This window comes from Caretta caretta, chromosome 28 (genome assembly GCF_965140235.1).
Source record: "Caretta caretta isolate rCarCar2 chromosome 28, rCarCar1.hap1, whole genome shotgun sequence".
In the NCBI taxonomy this organism is placed as follows: domain Eukaryota; kingdom Metazoa; phylum Chordata; order Testudines; family Cheloniidae; genus Caretta; species Caretta caretta.
The window spans coordinates 2,439,574-2,456,886 of record NC_134233.1 but is presented as its reverse complement, the minus strand read 5'-3'; the positions used below and the strand labels follow the sequence as shown (position 1 = coordinate 2,456,886).

The following is a 17,313-nucleotide window of genomic DNA, read 5'->3' as shown; positions in this document are numbered from 1 at the left end:
ACTGAACCAAGTGCAAAAGCGGGGAGGGGGGGCAAAGCCCGCTGTTGTGTGAGACCCTCCATGTGAACTTTGAGGAGGAGATTTTTGTCCCCTCGTTTACTCGTAAAGGAAGGGTTTGGTACGTCCCGGAATGACCCATCATCCCCGCCTTTTAACTAAAATAACAAACCAAAACAAATCTCCCCCTCTCCGGTTTTAATGGTACGTGCTCATGACTAATTAATCGCCTCTATGAATGATTCATGAGGGTGAGTGAATATGTATAAGTCAAAAGGCGGGGCCGGCCGGAAAAGGCCGGAGATGGCCGAGCGCTGCGTCAGCCGGGGGAGCCCGCCGGGCCTGGGAGCGAAGTCGAGGCTCGGAGGGCGGCGGCGCGGGGGGGAGGGGTTCGAACGCTCCGCGCGCGGCCCTGCGGAGCCAGGGGCCTCGCGTGAGCCGCCGGCCGGAGGAGGCGCCCCGCGGCCCGGACGCGCGGGCTAAGAAAGGCCGCGGCTCGGGCCTGCGCCCGGAGCCAAATCCCGGCGCGGGCCCGGGGTGGGGATCTGGGGGGCGGCACTGAGTGGTTAGGGGCGGAGGGGGCGCTGCCCGGTTAGGGGGAGGGGGCATCTGGGGGCGCCGGGCGGGGGCGCTGCCCGGTTAGGGGCCGGGGGGGGGAATCTGGGGGGCGGCACTGAGTGGTTAGGGGCCGGAGGGGATCTGGGGGCAGGGGGGGCGCTGCCCGGTTAGGGGGCTGGGGGGATCTGGGGACGCCGGGGGGCGGCGCTGCCCGGTTAGGGGCCGGGGGGGATCTGGGGGCGCTGCCCGGTTAGGGGGCGGGGGGGGCGCTGCCTGGTTAGGGGGCGGGGTCATCTGGGGGCGCCGGGCTGGGGCGCTGCCCGGTTAGGGGCCTGGGGGATCTGGGGCCGGGGGGGGCGCTGAGTGGTTATGGGCCGGAGGGGATCTGGGGGCGCCGGGGGGGCGCTGCCCAGTTAGGGGGCGGGGAGGATCTGGGGACGCCGGGGGGGAGGCGCTGCCCGCTTAGGGGCCGGGGCGATCTGGGGGCGCCGGGGGGGCGCTGCCCGGTTAGGAGGCGGGGGGGATCTGGGGGCGCTGCCTGGTTAGGGGGCGGGGGGATCTGGGGGCTGGGGGGGCGCTGCCCGGTTAGGGGCCGGGGCGATCTGGGGGCGCTGGGGGGGGCGCTGCCCGGTTAGGGGGTGGGGGGGATCTGGGGGCGCTGTCTGGTTAGGGGGCGGGGGGATCTGGGGGCGGGGGGGCGCTGCCCGGTTAGGGGCTGGGGGGATCTGGGGGCGCTGCCCGGTTAGGGGCCGGGGCGATCTGGGGGCGCCGGGGGGGGCGCTGCCCGGTTAGGGGGTGGGGGGGATCTGGGGGCGCTGCCTGGTTAGGGGGCGGGGGGATCTGGGGGCGGGGGGGCGCTGCCCGGTTAGGGGGCGGGGGGGATCTGGGGGTGCTGGGGGGGCGCTGCTCGGTTAGGGGGCGGGGGTGATCTGGGGGCGCTGCCCGGTTAGGGTCCGGGGCGATCTGGGGGCGATCGTGCCGGGCTCGAGGTCCCTGGGCCCAGCGTGGAGCTGCGGGTCGCGGGTGTCTCTCTCCGGCTGCCTCGCAGATCTGGGTCACTTTCAGCCCGTCCCTGAACGCCTCGTCCCCTCGCCGGGGGAAACTGAGGCACGCCGGGGCTTCCGAGAAAGAGGACAGACGGTTCCGCACCCCAGCAGGGGGAATTTGGCATGGTCACGGGGGAAGTACAGTAAGCCGCAGGGAGGTGCAGATGCCAGGACAGGTGCCAGCTGGGTCCCCCCCCAGCGGGCATGTCGAGTAGGGGGAGGGTACGATCCAGGCCCCCAAGTCAGAGCCCCTCCGCTGGAGGGTCCCCGGTTCAGAGCCTGACTGTGCCTGCAGCTCCTGCCGTTGGGCACTAGATGGCACCAGCGTGTGTTGAAACCCATTGGGCCCATAACCCCTGTGCCCCATTCCTCGCCCCCCTGAGCCAGCCAGTCCCCGCCCTGGGGCCAGAGGGGAGCTGGTGCCCCCTAGAGGGGACCAACCCCATTTCCCACCCCCTCCGAGCCAGCCAGTCCCCCCCCCCCCCCCGGGGCTGGAGGGGAGCCGGCGCCCCCTAGAGGGGACAGGCCCCGTGCCCCATTCCCTGCCCCCCGGAGCCAGCCAGTCCGGCTCTGTGTCCCTTGAGTGACAGGCCCGAGGGGGTCCGTAGAAAGCCCAGCTGGTGGGTGCGTGTATCTGGGTGACTCTGTTAGCATTCGAATGAGGAGCTTGAGCTGGGCTGGAGGGGGGGCCCCAGCGGGTCTGGATGGGGGTCGCTCTAAGGCCTCCTGCCTGCTAATTACCCCCCCCCCCCAAGATGGGGTAACGAAGGAATGGAAGTGTCCTGATGAGCAGAGATTAAATAAAGCCGGAATCACCCTCCCTCCATCGTCCGCCTGGCCTTTCTGCGTCTCTGGTAAGATCCCTGGCTCTGACTCCCATCCCGGAGCTGGGGAGAGAACCCAGGAGTCCTGGCTCCCAGCCCCCCCTGCTCTAACCACCAGCCCCCACTCCCCTCCCAGAGCCCGACAGAGAACCCAGGAGTCCTGGCTCTCAACGTCCCCACTCCCCGCTCTAACCCACCAACCCTCACTCCCCTCCCAGAGCCGGGGAGAGAACCCAGGAGTCCTGGCTCCCAGCCCCCACTGTTCTAACCCACCAGCCCCCACTCCCCTCCCAGAGCCCGAGAGAGAACCCAGGAGTCCTGACATGCTCTCCTTTCCGCCCCAAATGAGAAGAGTTTATGATGAGCATGGCGGGAGGGCTGCCCAGACCCCCCCGACGGAGATTGGGGCCCCTTTGTGCCAGGCGCTGCCCAGACCCGCCCCCCCCCGACGGAGATCGGGGCCATCTAGGGAGTCGCTATGTTACACCCACGGGGCAGTTCTGCTGCCAGGTGTCAACGTCTGCCCTCAGCCAAGTGCAGCTGCTCAGAGGGGCTTGACTCTGTGTGACCCCCCCCACTCCTCCCCCCAATCACCGTGGCTGGAAACACGGGGGGCAGCTCCGAAGGTACCACGCTGAAAACACCTGAGCCCACGCGGGCGTCCCCTGCTCCCTTTTGGCCCATGCCCCACCTTAAACCTCATGCTTCAGGGCTGCAACGGCCAAGGGTCAGGAAGGGATCTAAGGGGCGGGACAGTTATCCGCTGGTGGGGCATTTACAGCTTCAAGGGGGGCTATTTAGGGTGGCCAAGACAGCCCCGCCCGCCCCGGAGGACACCTGAAGCGAGCGGCCCTCCATGCTCGTCCTCAGACATACATGTTTTATTTCTGACTCTGGGCAAGAACTGTCGGGGAAGAGCGCTGGGAAGCCAAAGCCTGGCATGTCCAGCGGGCCCCGGGGCGGAGTGGGGCCGGTCCCTCCCGTCCGCGCTGCAGGGGAAGGGTCTGCACCTGGCGTGCATGTCCACACCAGGAGGTGGGTGCTGTGCCGGTCCCAGCTTGACCTGGTACGTGGGGTTCTCCTTCGGGTGTGTCCATGGGGTGGAGGGTCCTAGCTGAGCCTGGTACATGGGGATCTCCTCCAGGTGTGTCCATGGGGTGGAGGGTCCCAGCTGGACCTGGTACATGGGGATCTCCTCCGGGTGTGTCTATGGGGTGGAGGGTCCCAGCTGAGCCTGGTACATGGGGATCTCCTCCAGGTGTGTCTATGGGGTAGAAGATCCCAGCCGGACCTGGTACATGGGGATCTCCTCCGGGTGTGTCTATGGGGTAGAAGATCCCAGCCGGGCCTGGTGCATGGGGGTCTCGTCCAGGTGTGTCTATGGGCCAGAGAGTCCCTGCCGGGCCTGGTACATGGGGATCTCCTCCAGGTGTGTCTATGGGGTAGAAGATCCCAGCTGGGCCTGGTACATGGGGATCTCCTCCAGGTGTGTCTATGGGGTAGAAGATCCCAGCTGGGCCTGGTACATGGGGATCTCCTCCGGGTGTGTCTATGGGGTGGAGGGTCCCAGCTGAGCCTGGTACATGGGGATTTCCTCCAGGTGTGTCCATGGGGTGGAGGGTCCCAGCTCAGCCTGGTACATGGGGATCTCCTCCAGGTGTGTCTATGGGGTAGAAGATCCCAGCCGGGCCTGGTGCATGGGGGTCTCGTCCAGGTGTGTCTATGGGCCAGAGAGTCCCTGCTGGGCCTGGTGCATGGGGGTCTCGTCCAGGTGTGTCTATGGGGCAGAGGGTCCCAGCTCGGCCTGGTACATGGGGATCTCCAGGTGTATCATGGGGCAGAAGATCCCTGCCGGGCCTGGTACATGGGGATCTCCTCTGGGTGTGTCTATGGGGCAGAGGGTCCCAGCTGGGCCTGGTACATGGGGATCTCCTCCAGTGTATCATGGGGCGGTGGGTCCCAGCCAGGCCTGGTACACGGGGGTCTCCTCTGGGTGTGTCCAGGGGGAGGAAGGTCCTAACCCGGCCTGGTACGTGGGGGTCTCCTCCAGGTGTGTCCACGGGGCAGAGGGGTCCCTGGCGTGTAGACGTCCCTCAGCGGAGCGTCCCTACGCCAGCTGCCCGGCCGGGCTGTCACCCTTCCTCCTCGTCCTCCTCCTCCTCCTCTTCCTCTTCCTCCTCCTCCCGCGGGTGGCAGCTGACGTTCTGGGCCGCGATGATGGAGATGCTGCCCAGGATGACGCCCGCCCCCATGACGTCGAAGGGCGTCACGGTCTCCCGCAGGACGTAGTGCTGCACGGCCAGCGTCACCACCACCTCGGAGTGCAGCACCGCGCACACCAGGGCCGGGTGCGCCAGGGTGACGGCGTGGCTGGCGCACAGGAAGGAGACCACGGCCAGCACCCCGATGGCCACGGTGCAGCTCCAGGTGAGCGGCTCGGCCGGCAGCACCGGCTCCTGCAGCAGGAACATGGCCGGGGCGCACACCAGGCCCCCCAGCGCCCCGAAGGCGAAGGCGGCCGTGGGCAGCTTGGCCGGGAAATCCAAGGCCCGGAAGATGGCCAAGCCCAAGGCCAAGGCCACGCCACCCAGGCAGGCCAAGGCGTAGCCGAAGGCGTCGGCCAGCCGGGTGCTGGGGTCCAGGCTGAGCAGATCCGGCACCACCATGATGAGCAGGCCCAGGGTGCTGCCCAGGAGGCCGAACCAGTCGTAGCCGGACAGGGGCCGGCTCTCCACGCACAGGGCCAGCAGGGCCGAGCCCAGGGTGGAGGAGCCCTTGCGGACGGTGGCGGCATTGGCGCTGGGCACGGCCACGAAGGAGCTGTAGGCGCAGGCCACGGAGAGGACGTTGGCGGCGGCGTGCAGCAGCAGGCGGCGGCGGCCCGGGGCGGGCCCCAGCAGCGGGGCCCGGCCGCAGCGGAGCCGGCAGGCGAAGGCCAGGTGGAAGAGGCAGCGGACCAGCAGGATCTCCAGCGAGGGGATGGCGGAGGCCTCGTGGGCCATGCGGGTGAAGGGGGCCACGAAGCCGGCCGGCACCCCGCCCCCCAGCAGGGCCACCAGTAGCCCCTTCATGCTCTCCGAGACGCGGTACCGGCGCCAGGGGGCCCAGCGGGCCGGGGCGGCCGGGGCCGGGGAGCAGGGGCGGGAGGAGCGCAGCAGGGCGGCCAGGGGCCAGGATGGCGTGGGCGGGGCGCTGGGGGGCCGCATGGCGTCAGGGCTGGCGGGGGGCAGCGCTCACACCGCAGCCTAGGGGAGAGATGGGGGGCAGGTGAAGGGGGCACCGGCAGGACATGCCCCCCACCCCCGGGAGCGTCTACGGCATCCCCCCACCTACCCCCGTCTGTCCGTCCCCATCTACCACCGTCCGTCCCTCTGTCCGTCCCCCCCCATCTACCACTATCCGTCTGTCCATCCGTCCCCATCTACCCCGTCCGGCCGTCTGTCCATCCATCCCCGTCTACCCCGTCCAGCCCCCTCCATCTACCACTGTCCGTATGTCTGTCCATCCGTCCGTCCCCATCTACCCTGTCCGTCCGTCTGTCCATCCGTCCCCCCGTTTACCCCATCCATCCATCTGTCCATTCATCCCCATCTACCACCGTCCGTCTGTCTGTCCATCCATCCCAATCTACCCCGTCCGTCCCCCCATTTACCCCGTCTGTCCATCCATCCCCATCTACCACCGTCCGTCTATCTGTCCATCCGTCCCAATCTACCCCCATCTACCCCGTCTGTCCGTCCCCATCTACCCCTATCTGTCTGTCTGTCCATCCGTCCCCATCTACCTCGTCCGTCCATCCCCGTCTACCCCCATCTACCACCGTCCGTCTGTCTGTCCATCCCCCCCATCTACGACCGTCCGTCTGTCTTTCTATCCATCCCCATCTACCCCGTCCATCTGTCCGTCCATCCGTTCCCATCTACCACCATCCATCTGTCTGTCCATCCGTCCCCATCTACCCCATCCATCTGTCTGTCCGTCTGTCCCGATCTACCCCGTCCGTCCGTCCCGATCTACCCCGTCCGTCCGTCCGTCCCCATCTACCCCCATCTACCACCGTCCATCTGTCTGTCCATCCATCCCCATCTACCCCATCCGTCCGTCCGTCCCCATCTAGCCCGTCCGTCCGTCTGTCCATCCGTCCCCATCTACCCCGACTGTCTCTCCATCCGTCCCCATATACCACCATCCATCCCGATCTACCCCGTCCGTCCGTCCCGATCTACCCCGTCCGTCCATCCCTCCGTCCCCATCTACCCCCATCTATCACCGTCCGTCTGGCTGTTCATCCATCCCCATCTACCTGTCCGTCCCCCCCATCTACCACCGTCCATCTGTCTGTTCCCATCTACCTTGTCTGTCCATCCCCATCTACCCCCATCGGTCTGTCTTTCCATCCGTCCCCATCTACCCCGTCCGTCCATCTGTCCGTCCCAAATTACCCCAGTCTGTCTGTCCGTCCGTCCCCACCTACCCCCGTCCGTCCGTCCCCACCTACCCCCGTCCGTCCGTCCCCATCTACCCCCATCCGTCCGTCTGTCCATTCCCATCTACCCCCATCGGTCTGTCTTTCCATCCGTCCCCATCTACCCCGTCCGTCCATCTGTCCATCCCAATCTAGCCCCGTCTGTCTGTCCATCCCCATCTACCCCCATCCACCCCACCTACCCCATCCGTCCATCCCCACCTACCCCTGTCCGTCCGTCCGTCCCCACCTACCCCCACCCATCTGTCCGTCCGTCCCCATCTACCCCCATCCGTCCGTCCGTCTGTCCATCCATCCCCATCTACCCCATCTGTCCGTCCATCTGTCTGTCCCCATCTACCCGTCCGTCCGTCCGTCCTGCTGTCTGTCCATCCGTCCCCATTTACCACTGTCCGTCTGTCCCCATCTACCACCGTCCGTCTGTCTGTCTATCTGTCCCCATCTACCCCCATTTACCACCGTCCATCTGTCTGTCCATACGTCCCCATCTACCTCGTCCATCCGTCTGTCCGTCCCCATCTACCCCCGTCTGTCTGTCCATCTGTCCGTCCATCCCCATCTACCCCGTCCGTCCGTCTCTCCATCCCCACCTACACCCATCCATCTGTCCGTCTGTCCCCATCTACCCCATCCGTCTGTCCCCATCTACCCCATCCGTCCGTCCCCATCTACCCCATCCGTCCGTCCCCATCTACCCCCGTCCGTCCGTCCTCACCTACCCCGTCCGTCTGTCCGTCCCCATCTACCCCGTCTGTCCGTCCATCCGTCCCCGTCCCCATCTACCCCCATCTACCACCGTCTGTCTGTCTGTCCATCCGTCCCCATCTATCTCGTCCGTCCATCTGTCCATCCCCATCTACCCCCATGTACCCCTGTCCGTCTGTCTGTCCCCATCTACCCCCATCTGTCCGTCCCCATCTACCCCGTCCATCCGTCTGTCCATCCCCATCTACCCCCATCCACCCCATCCGTCCGTCCCCATCTACCGCTGTCCGCCCGTCCCCATCTACTCCATCCACCCGTCCCTCTGTCCTTCCATCCACCCCATCTACCCGTCCATCTGTCCATCCATCCCTCTGTCCTTCCATCCACCCCATCTACCCCCATTCACCTTGTCTATCTGTCCTTTCAACCACCCCAACTACCCCCCTCCATCCACCCCATCTGTCCATCCCCATCTACCCCCCACAATCTGACCCCGTCCTTCCATTCACCCTGTCCGTCCCCATCTATCCCCCTCCATCCGTCCCTCTGTCCTTTCATCCACCTCGTCCTTCTGTCTTTCCCCATCTACCCTCATCAATCCCCCCCATCCGTCCATCCCCATCTACCCCCCTCCATCCGTCCAGCCTCACACGCCTCCCATCCAGTCCCCTACACGGCCCTGCCTCCGTCTGTCCGTCCAGCCGCCCGCGCCTCCCATCCTACCCCAGAGTCTTTCTATTCCCAGTACAGGTCAGCTGTAACCCCCCAGCCCCCACTCCCCTCCCGGAGCTGGGGAGAGAACCCAGGAGTCCTGGCTCCCAGCACCCCCCGCTCTAACCACCAGCCTCCACTCCCCTCCCGGAGCCGGGGAGAGAACCCAGGAGTCCTGGCTCCCAGGCCCCCCGTTGTAACCACTCGATCTCTCTCCCTTCTCCATGCCATACTCAGAGCCAGCCATGTCGAGGTTCCCCGTCCTCACCTCCGGCCTCGGCCTGGGGTGGGGGGGGGCCTGACTCGTCCCCCCACTGCCGGTGTGCAAATCCCCCCACGGGCAGGTCCCGCAGCAGCTGCTCAGCTCCCCGGGGATTATGATGTCACCCACACGGCTCTATGACATCACCGCCACAGCAGATGATGTCATGCCCCCCTCCAGCCCCCAGCTGGGCTCATTGCTACGGGGGTGGGATTTGGAGGGACTGGCTGAGCCATGAGAGGAGGTGTGCGGGGGGGGGTGTACACACACACACACACACACACGTGCAACCTGGGGTGTGTGTGTGGGAGATATGGGCCAGTGTGTTGTGAGTGTGCAATCTGGGTCTGTGGGAGATCTGGGGGGGGGTGTCATCTAGGCGTCTGTAATGTTACTGGGTGATTTGGGTCTGTGTGGGCGTGCGAGATTTGTGTGTGTGTGCATGGGTGTGTGAGAGATGGATCCAGGCCTGTGCGTGTGTGTGTGTGAGAGAGATGGATCCAGGCCTCTGTGCATGAGACAGAGATTTGTGTGTGTGTGAGAGAGAGACAGACAGACAGAGAGTAAAGTGTCTGTATGCATATGGTTGTCTATATGATGGGGTCGGGAGGGGTGCGATTAGGTGTGTGTGTGTGTGATATCTAGGCCTCTGTGTGTATGTGATATCCAGGCTACTCTGTGTGTGTGTAATCTAGGCCTCTGTGTGTGTATGTGATATCTAGGCCTGTGTGCACGCAATCTAGGTGTGTGTGTGTGATATAGGCCTCTCTCTCTCTGTATATATAGGCCTGTGTGTGTGTGTGTGATCTTGGCCTGTTTGTGTGTGTGTGTAATCTAGGCCTCTGTGTGTGTATGTGATATCCAGGCCAGTGTGTGTGTGCGTGTGTGTGTGATCTAGGCCTCTGTGTGTGTGTGCAATATAAGCCTCTGTGTGTGTGAGCTAGGCCTGTGTGTGTATGTGTGATCTAGGCCTGTGTCTTTGTCTAGGCCTTTGTGTTTCCAATACCTCGGCCTCTGTCTGTGCAGGGGTGAGCTATTTAGGCTTGTGTGTGTGTATCTGATACCTAGGCCTTTGTGTGTCTGTGAGTGAGATATCTAGGCCTGTGTGTATGTTAGGCCTCTGTGTGTGTGAGCTAGGCCTCTGCGTTAGTCTAGGCCGTTGTGTTTCTGATACCTAGGCCTCTGTGTTGTGTGATGACATATTTAGGCCTGTGTGTGAGAAAAAATTGTGTGGGGATGTGTGTGTGTGTGTGTGTGAGAGAGAGGGATAGAAAGACACACACACCCAGAGTTCTATGCCTCTGTGTGATCTAGGCCTTTTTGTGCCTGGGTGTGTGTGTGTGATTTGTGCCTGTATATGAGAGAGATCTAGGCGTGTGTGTGTGTCTGTGTGTGAGAGAGAGAGCTCTGGGCCTCTGTGTGTGTGTGTGATTTGTGCCTGTGAGATGTAGGCGTGTGTGTGTGTGTGAGAGAGATCTAGGCCTGTGTGTATGTGTGATCTAGGCGTGTGTGTGTGCACAAGACAGAGAGAGATCTAGGTCTGTGCGTGTAGGATTTAGGCTGTGTGTGTGTGTGTGAGAGAGAGACACACACACACACAGAGTTCTAGGCCTGTGTCATCTAGGCCTTTCTGTGCCTGTGTGTGTGTGTATCTGATATCTAGGCCTTTGTGTGTCTGTGAGATATCTAGGCGTGTGTGTGTGTGTTAGGCCTCTGTGTGTGTGCACGTTGGGGGGGTGTGTGTGTATGATCTAGGCCTCTGTGAGAGCTAGGCCTCTTTGTTAGTCTAGGCCGTTGTGTTTCTGATACCTAGGCCTCTGTGTTTTGTGATGACGTATTTAGGCCTGTGTGTGAGGAAAAATTGGTGTGTGTGTGAGAGAGAGAGAGAGAGACACACACACAGAGTTTTCGGCCTCTGTGTGTGATCTAGGCCTTTCTGTGCCTCGGTGTGTGTGTGTATCGAATCTCTCGGCCTTTGTGTGTCTGAGTGACATATCTAGGCCTCTGTGTGTGACCCACACACACAGAGTTCTAGGCCTTTCTGTGCCTGTGTGTGTGAGAGATCTAGGTGTGTGTGTGTGTGTGTGTGAGAGAGAGAGCGAGCGAGCTGGGCCTGTACCTTTGTGTGTGTCTGATATGTAGGCCTGCATGTGTGTTAGATTTGCGGGGGGGTTGGACATGTGATCTAAACCTGTGTACGTGAGACAGAAGATAGTGCAAGGCCTGTGTGTGAGATCTAGCCCCCTTTGGATGTGTGTTTAGCTCACACACATACCAACACACACAAGGAGGCCTCCGCGAGTGTGATCCAGGCCGGGGTGTCGGTGTGCACACACACGCAATCCAGACCTGCGTGAATGCGCGTGCAATCCAGGTCTGTGTGTGTGACTGTGCACAAGGCAGGCGGGTGTCTGTGAGCACACGCTTGTGACCCAGGCCTGTGTGTGTGTGTACACCCACATGTGAGCCAGGCCCATGTGTATTTGTGTGCGCATGTGATCCAGGCCAATGTGTGTCTGTGTGTGTTATCCAGGCCTCTGTGTGTGTATGTGTGGGATCTAGGCAGGTGTGTGTGTATGCGCAACTGAGTCCCATGTGCGTGCGTGTGTCTGTGTGTGTGTGTGTGTGTCTTGGGATGTGTGTATGTGTCGGGCTGTGACGGAGGCTGGGCTCTGTGTGTATGTTTGTGTTTGTGTGTCTGTGTGTTGGGGTGTGATGCAGGCCGGGCTCTGTGTGTGTGTGTGTGTGTGTGTGTGTAAGACGCAGGCCGGGCTGTGTGTGCCTCTGTGTGTGTGTCAGTGTGTGTGTGTGTGTCGGGGTGTGACGCAGGCCGGGCTGTGTGTGTGTGTCTTGGGGTGTGTGTGTCTGTGTCTCGGGGTGTGGGTGTGTGTCTGTATCGGGGTGTGTCTCGGGATGTGTCTGTGTCCGGTGTGTGTGTGTGTGCGTGTGTGTCTCAGGGTGTGAAGTGGGCGGGCTGTGTGTGTGTGTCTCTGTGTGTGGGGTGTGTGTGTGTGTGTCTCAGGGTGTGTCCATGTGTGTGTCTCGGGGTGTGTGTGTATGTGTGTGTGTATGACGCAGGCCGGACTGTGTGTGTGTCCGTGTCGGGGTGTGTGTGTGTCTCGGTGTGTGTGTGTGTTGGGGTGTGACACAGGCCGGGCTGTGTGTGTCAGGGTGTGCGTGTGTGTCAGGGTGTGTGTGTGTGTCGGGGTGTGACGCAGGCCGGGCTGTGTGTGTGTCGGGGTGTGTGTGTGTGTCGGGGTGTGACGCAGGCCGGGCTGTGTGTGTGTCGGGGTGTGTGTGTGTGTCGGGGTGTGACGCAGGTCGGGGTGTGTGTGTGTCGGGGTGTGTGTGTGTGTCGGCGTGTGACGCAGGCCGGGCTGTGTCTGTGTGTCGGGGTGTGTGTGTGTGTGTGTCGGGGTGTGACGCAGGCCAGGCTGTGTGTGTCTCGGGGTGTGTGTGTGTGTCTGGGTGTGACGCAGGCCGGGCTGTGTGTGTCTCGGGGTGTGTGTGTGTGTCGGTGTGTGTCGGGGTGTGTGTGTGTGTGTCGGGGTGTGACGCAGGCCGGGCTGTGTGTGTGTCGGGGTGTGTGTGTTTGTGTGTGTCTTGGGGTGTGGGTGTGTGTCGGGGTGTGACGCAGGACGGGCTGTGTGTGTCTCGGGGTGTGTGTGTGTGTGTGTGTCAGGGTGTGACGCAGGTCGGCGTGTGTGTGTGTCGGGGTGTGTGTGTGTGTGTGTGTCGGTGTGTGTGTCGGGGTGTGACGCAGGCCGGGCTGTGTGTGTCTCGGGGTGTGTGTGTGTGTGTCGGGGTGTGACGCAGGCCGGGCTGTGTGTGTCTCGGGGTGTGCGTGTCTCGGGGTGTGTGTGTGTGTCGGGGTGTGTGTGTGTGTGTCGGGGTGTGACGCAGGCCGGGCTGTGTGTGTGTCGGGGTGTGTGTGTTTGTGTGTGTCTTGGGGTGTGTGTGTGTGTCGGGGTGTGACGCAGGCCGGGCTGTGTGTGTGTCGGTGTGTGTGTGTGTGTGTGTGTCAGGGTGTGATGCAGGTCGGGGTGTGTGTGTGTCGGGGTGTGTGTGTGTGTGTGTCGGGGTGTGACGCAGACCGGGCTGTGTGTGTGTGTGTGTGTAAGACGCAGGCTGGGCTGTGTGTGCCTCTGTGTGTGTCAGTGTGTGTGTGTGTGTGTCGGGGTGTGACGCAGGCCGGGCTGTGTGTGTGTGTCTTGGGGTGTGTGTGTGTCTGTGTCTCAGGGTGTGGGTGTGTGTCTGTATCGGGGTGTGTCTCGGGATATGTCTGTGTCCGGTGTGTGTGTGTGCGTGTGTGTCTCGGGGTGTGAAGCGGGCGGGCTGTGTGTGTCTCTGTGTGTGGGGTGGGTGTGTGTGTGTCTCAGGGTGTGTCCATGTGTGTGTCTCGGGGTGTGTGTGTATGTGTGTGTGTGTGAGACGCAGGCCGGACTGTGTGTGTGTGTCAGGGTGTGTGTGTGTTTGTGTCGGGGTGTGTGTCTGTGTGTGTGGGTGTGTGTCCGTGTCGGGGTGTGTGTGTGTCTCGGTGTGTGTGGGTGTGTGTCTGTTGGGGTGTGACACAGGCCGGGCTGTGTGTGTCAGGGTCTGCGTGTGTGTGTGTATCAGGGTGTGTGTGTGTGTGTCAGGGTGTGACACAGGCTGGGCTGTGTGTGTGTCGGGGTGTGTGTGTCGGGGTGTGACGCAGGCCGGGCTGTGTGTGTCTCGGGGTGTGTGTGTGTGTCGGGGTGTGACGCAGGCCGGGCTGTGTGTGTCTCGGGGGGGTGTGTGTGTCGGGGTGTCATGCAGGCCGGTCTGTGTGTGTCTCGGGGTGTGTGTGTGTCTCGGGGTGTGACGCAGGCCGGGCTGTGTGTGTGTCGGGGTGTGTGTGTGTGTCGGGGTGTGACGCAGGCCGGGCTGTGTGTGTGTCGGGGTGTGTGTGTGTGTCGGGGTGTGACGCAGGCCGGGCTGTGTGTGTCTCAGGGTGTGTGTGTGTGTGTGTCGGGGTGTGACGCAGGCCGGGCTGTGTGTGTGTCGGGGTGTGTGTGTGTGTCGGGGTGTGACGCAGGCCGGGCTGTGTGTGTCTCGGGGTGTGTGTGTGTGTGTGTCGGGGTGTGACGCAGGCCGGGCTGTCTGTGTGTCGGGGTGTGTGTGTGTGTCGGGGTGTGACGCAGGCCGGGCTGTGTGTGTCTCGAGCTGTGTGTGTGTGTCGGGGTGTGACGCAGGCCGGGCTGTGTGTGACTCGGGGTGTGTGTGTGTGTCGGGGTGTGACGCAGGCCGGGCTGTGTGTGTCTCGGGGTGTGTGTGTGTGTCTGGGTGTGACGCAGGCCGGGCTATGTGTGTCTCGGGGTGTGTGTGTGTCTCGGGGTGTGACGCAGGTCGGGCTGTGTGTGTGTCGGGGTGTGTGTGTGTGTGTTTCGGGGTGTGTGTGTGTGTCGGGGTGTGACGCAGGCCGGGCTGTGTGTTTCTCGCGGTGTGTGTGTGTGTCGGGGTGTGACGCAGGCCGGGCTGTGTGTGTCTCGGGGTGTGTGTGTGTCGGGGTGTGACGCAGGCTGGGCTGTGTGTGTCTCGGTGTGTGGGTGTGTGGGTGGGTGGGTGAGTGACGCAGGTCGGGGTGTGTGTGTGTCGGGGTGTGTGTGTGTGTCGGGGTGACACAGGCCAGGCTGTGTGTCTCGGGGTGTGTGTGTGTGTCTCGGGGTGTGACGCAGGCCGGGCTGTGTGTGTCTCGGGGTGTGTGTGTGTCTCGGGGTGTGTGTGTCTTGGGGTGTGACGCAGGCCGGGCTGTGTGTGTGTGTGTCGGTGTGTGTGTCTCGGGGTGTGTGTGCGTGTCGGGGTGTGACGCAGGCCGGGCTATGTGTGTCTCGGGGTGTGTGTGTCTGTGTGTGTGTCTCGGGGTGTGTGTGTGTGTCGGGGTGTGACGCAGGCCGGGCTGTGTGTGTCTCGGGGTGTGTGTGTGTGTGTGTGTGTCGGGGTGTGTGTGCGTGTCGGGGTGTGACGCAGGCCGGGCTGTGTGTGTGTCGGGGTGTCTGTGTGTGTGTGTGTGTGTGTGTCGGGGTGTGACGCAGGCTGGGCTGTGTGTGTCTCGGTGTGTGTGTGTGTGTGTGTGTCTCGGGGTGTGTGTGTGTCGGGGTGTGACGCAGGCCGGGCTGTGTGTCTCGGGGTGTGTGTGTGTGTCAGGGTGTGACGCAGGCCGGGCTGTGTGTCTCGGGGTGTGTTTGTGTGTCGGGGTGTGACGCAGGCCGGTGTGTGTGTGTGTGTGTGTGTGTGTCTCGGTGTGTGTGTGTGTGTCGGTGTATGACGCAGGCCGGGCTGTGTGTCTCGGGGTGTGTGTGTGTCTCGGGGTGTGTGTGTGTCTCGGGGTGTGATGCAGGCCGGGCTGTGTGTGTCTCGGGGTGTGTGTGTGTGTGTCAGGGTGTGACGCAGGCTGGGCTGTGTGTGTGTCGGGGTGTGACGCAGGCCGGGCTGTGTGTGTCTCGGGGTGTGTGTGTGTGTTGGGGTGTGTGTGTCGGGGTGTGACGCAGGCCGGGCTGTGTGTGTGTGTCTCGGGGTGTGTGTGTGTGTCGGGGTGTGATGCAGGCCGGGCTGTGTGTGTGTCTCGGGGTGTGTGTGTCTCGGGGTGTGTGTGTGTGTCGGGGTGTGACGCAGGCCGGGCTGTGTGCGTCTCGGGGTGTGTGTGTGTGTGTCTCGGTGTGTGTGTGTGTGTCGGGGTGTGACGCAGGCCGGGCTGTGTGTCTCGGGGTGTGTGTGTGTGTCGGGGTGTGACGCAGGCCGGGCTGTGTGTGTCTCGGGGTGTGTGTGTCTGTCTGTCTGTCTCGGGGTGTGTGTGTGTGTCGGGGTGTGACGCAGGCCGGGCTGTGTGTGTCTCGGGGTGTGTGTGTGTGTGTGTGTGTCGGGGTGTGTGTGTGTGTCAGGGTGTGACGCAGGCCGGGCTGTGTGTGTGTCGGGGTGTCTGTGTGTGTGTGTGTCGGGGTGTGACGCAGGCTGGGCTGTGTGTGTCTCGGTGTGTGTGTGTGTGTGTCTCGGGGTGTGTGTGTGTGTCGGGGTGTGACGCAGGCCGGGCTGTGTGTCTCGGGGTGTGTGTGTGTGTCTCGGGGTGTGTGTGTGTGTCGGGGTGTGATGCAGGCCGGGCTGTGTGTGTCTCGGGGTGTGTGTGTGTGTGTCAGGGTGTGACGCAGGCTGGGCTGTGTGTGTGTCGGGGTGTGACGCAGGCCGGGCTGTGTGTGTCTCGGGGTGTGTGTGTGTGTCGAGGTGTGTGTGTCGGGGTGTGACGCAGGCCGGGCTGTGTGTGTGTGTCTCTGGGTGTGTGTGTGTGTCGGGGTGTGACGCAGGCCGGGCTGTGTGTGTGTCTCGGGGTGTGTGTGTGTGTCGGGGTGTGACGCAGGCCGGGCTGTGTGTGTGTCGGGGTGTGTGTGTGTGTCTGTCTCGGGGTGTGTGTGTGTCTCGGGGTGTGTGTGTGTGTCGGGGTGTGACGCAGGCCGGGCTGTGTGTCTCGGGGTGTGTGTGTGTGTCAGGGTGTGACGCAGGCCGGGCTGTGTGTCTCGGGGTGTGTGTGTGTGTCGGGGTGTGACGCAGGCCGGGGTGTGTGTGTGTGTGTGTGTGTCTCGGTGTGTGTGTGTGTGTCGGTGTGTGACGCAGGCCGGGCTGTGTGTCTCGGGGTGTGTGTGTGTCTCGGGGTGTGTGTGTGTGTCGGGGTGTGATGCAGGCCGGGCTGTGTGTGTCTCGGGGTGTGTGTGTGTGTGTCAGGGTGTGACGCAGGCTGGGCTGTGTGTGTGTCGGGGTGTGACGCAGACCGGGCTGTCTGTGTCTCGGGGTGTGTGTGTGTGTCGAGGTGTGTGTGTCGGGGTGTGACGGAGGCCGGGCTGTGTGTGTGTGTCTCTGGGTGTGTGTGTGTGTCGGGGTGTGACGCAGGCCGGGCTGTGTGTGTGTCTCGGGGTGTGTGTGTGTGTCGGGGTGTGACGCAGGCTGGGCTGTGTGTGTGTCGGGGTGTGTGTGTGTGTCTGTGTCGGGGTGTGTGTGTGTCTCGGGGTGTGTGTGTGTGTCGGGGTGTGATGCAGGCCGGGCTGTGTGTGTGTCGGGGTGTGTGTCTCGGGGTGTGTGTGTGTGTGTGTCGGGGTGTGTGTGTGTGTGTCTTGGGGTGTGATGCAGGCCGGGCTGTGTGTGTGTGTCGGTGTGTGTGTCTCGGGGTGTGTGTGTGTGTCGGGGTGTGACGCAGGCCGGGCGGTGTGTGTGTCTCGGGGTGTGTGTGTCTCGGGGTGTGTGTGTGTGTCGGGGTGTGACGCAGGCCGGGCTGTGTGTGTGTCGGGGTGTGTGTGTGTCTCGGGGTGTGTGTGTCTTGGGGTGTGATGCAGGCCGGGCTGTGTGCGTCTCGGGGTGTGTGTGTGTGTGTCTCGGTGTGTGTGTGTGTGTCGGGGTGTGACGCAGGCCGGGCTGTGTGTCTCGGGGTGTGTGTGTGTGTCGGGGTGTGACGCAGGCCGGGCTGTGTGTGTCTCGGGGTGTGTGTGTCTGTCTGTCTGTCTCGGGGTGTGTGTGTGTGTCGGGGTGTGACGCAGGCCGGGCTGTGTGTGTCTCGGGGTGTGTGTGTGTGTGTGTGTGTCGGGGTGTGTGTGTGTGTGTCGGGGTGTGACGCAGGCCGGGCTGTGTGTGTGTCGGGGTGTCTGTGTGTGTGTGTGTCGGGGTGTGACGCAGGCTGGGCTGTGTGTGTCTCGGTGTGTGTGTGTGTGTGTCTCGGGGTGTGTG

General features: G+C 63.3%; 1 protein-coding gene across 1 annotated transcript; it reads right to left on the bottom strand.

Annotated features, from left to right (window-relative positions):
• Positions 1-4,557: 4,557 nt before the first annotated feature.
• SLC35G6 (solute carrier family 35 member G6) lies at positions 4,558-5,517 on the bottom strand. Its single transcript, XM_048833576.2, has one exon. It carries the CDS (start codon positions 5,494-5,496, stop codon positions 4,558-4,560), a length of 939 nt encoding a protein of 312 aa, XP_048689533.1. The 5' UTR covers positions 5,497-5,517.
• Positions 5,518-17,313: the final 11,796 nt, after the last annotated feature.

Excerpts from the sequence above, each read along its gene's own strand:
- SLC35G6 (XM_048833576.2), bottom strand. The coding sequence starts at position 5,496 with ATGAAGGGGCTACTGGTGGCCCTGCTGGGGGGCGGGGTGCCGGCCGGC.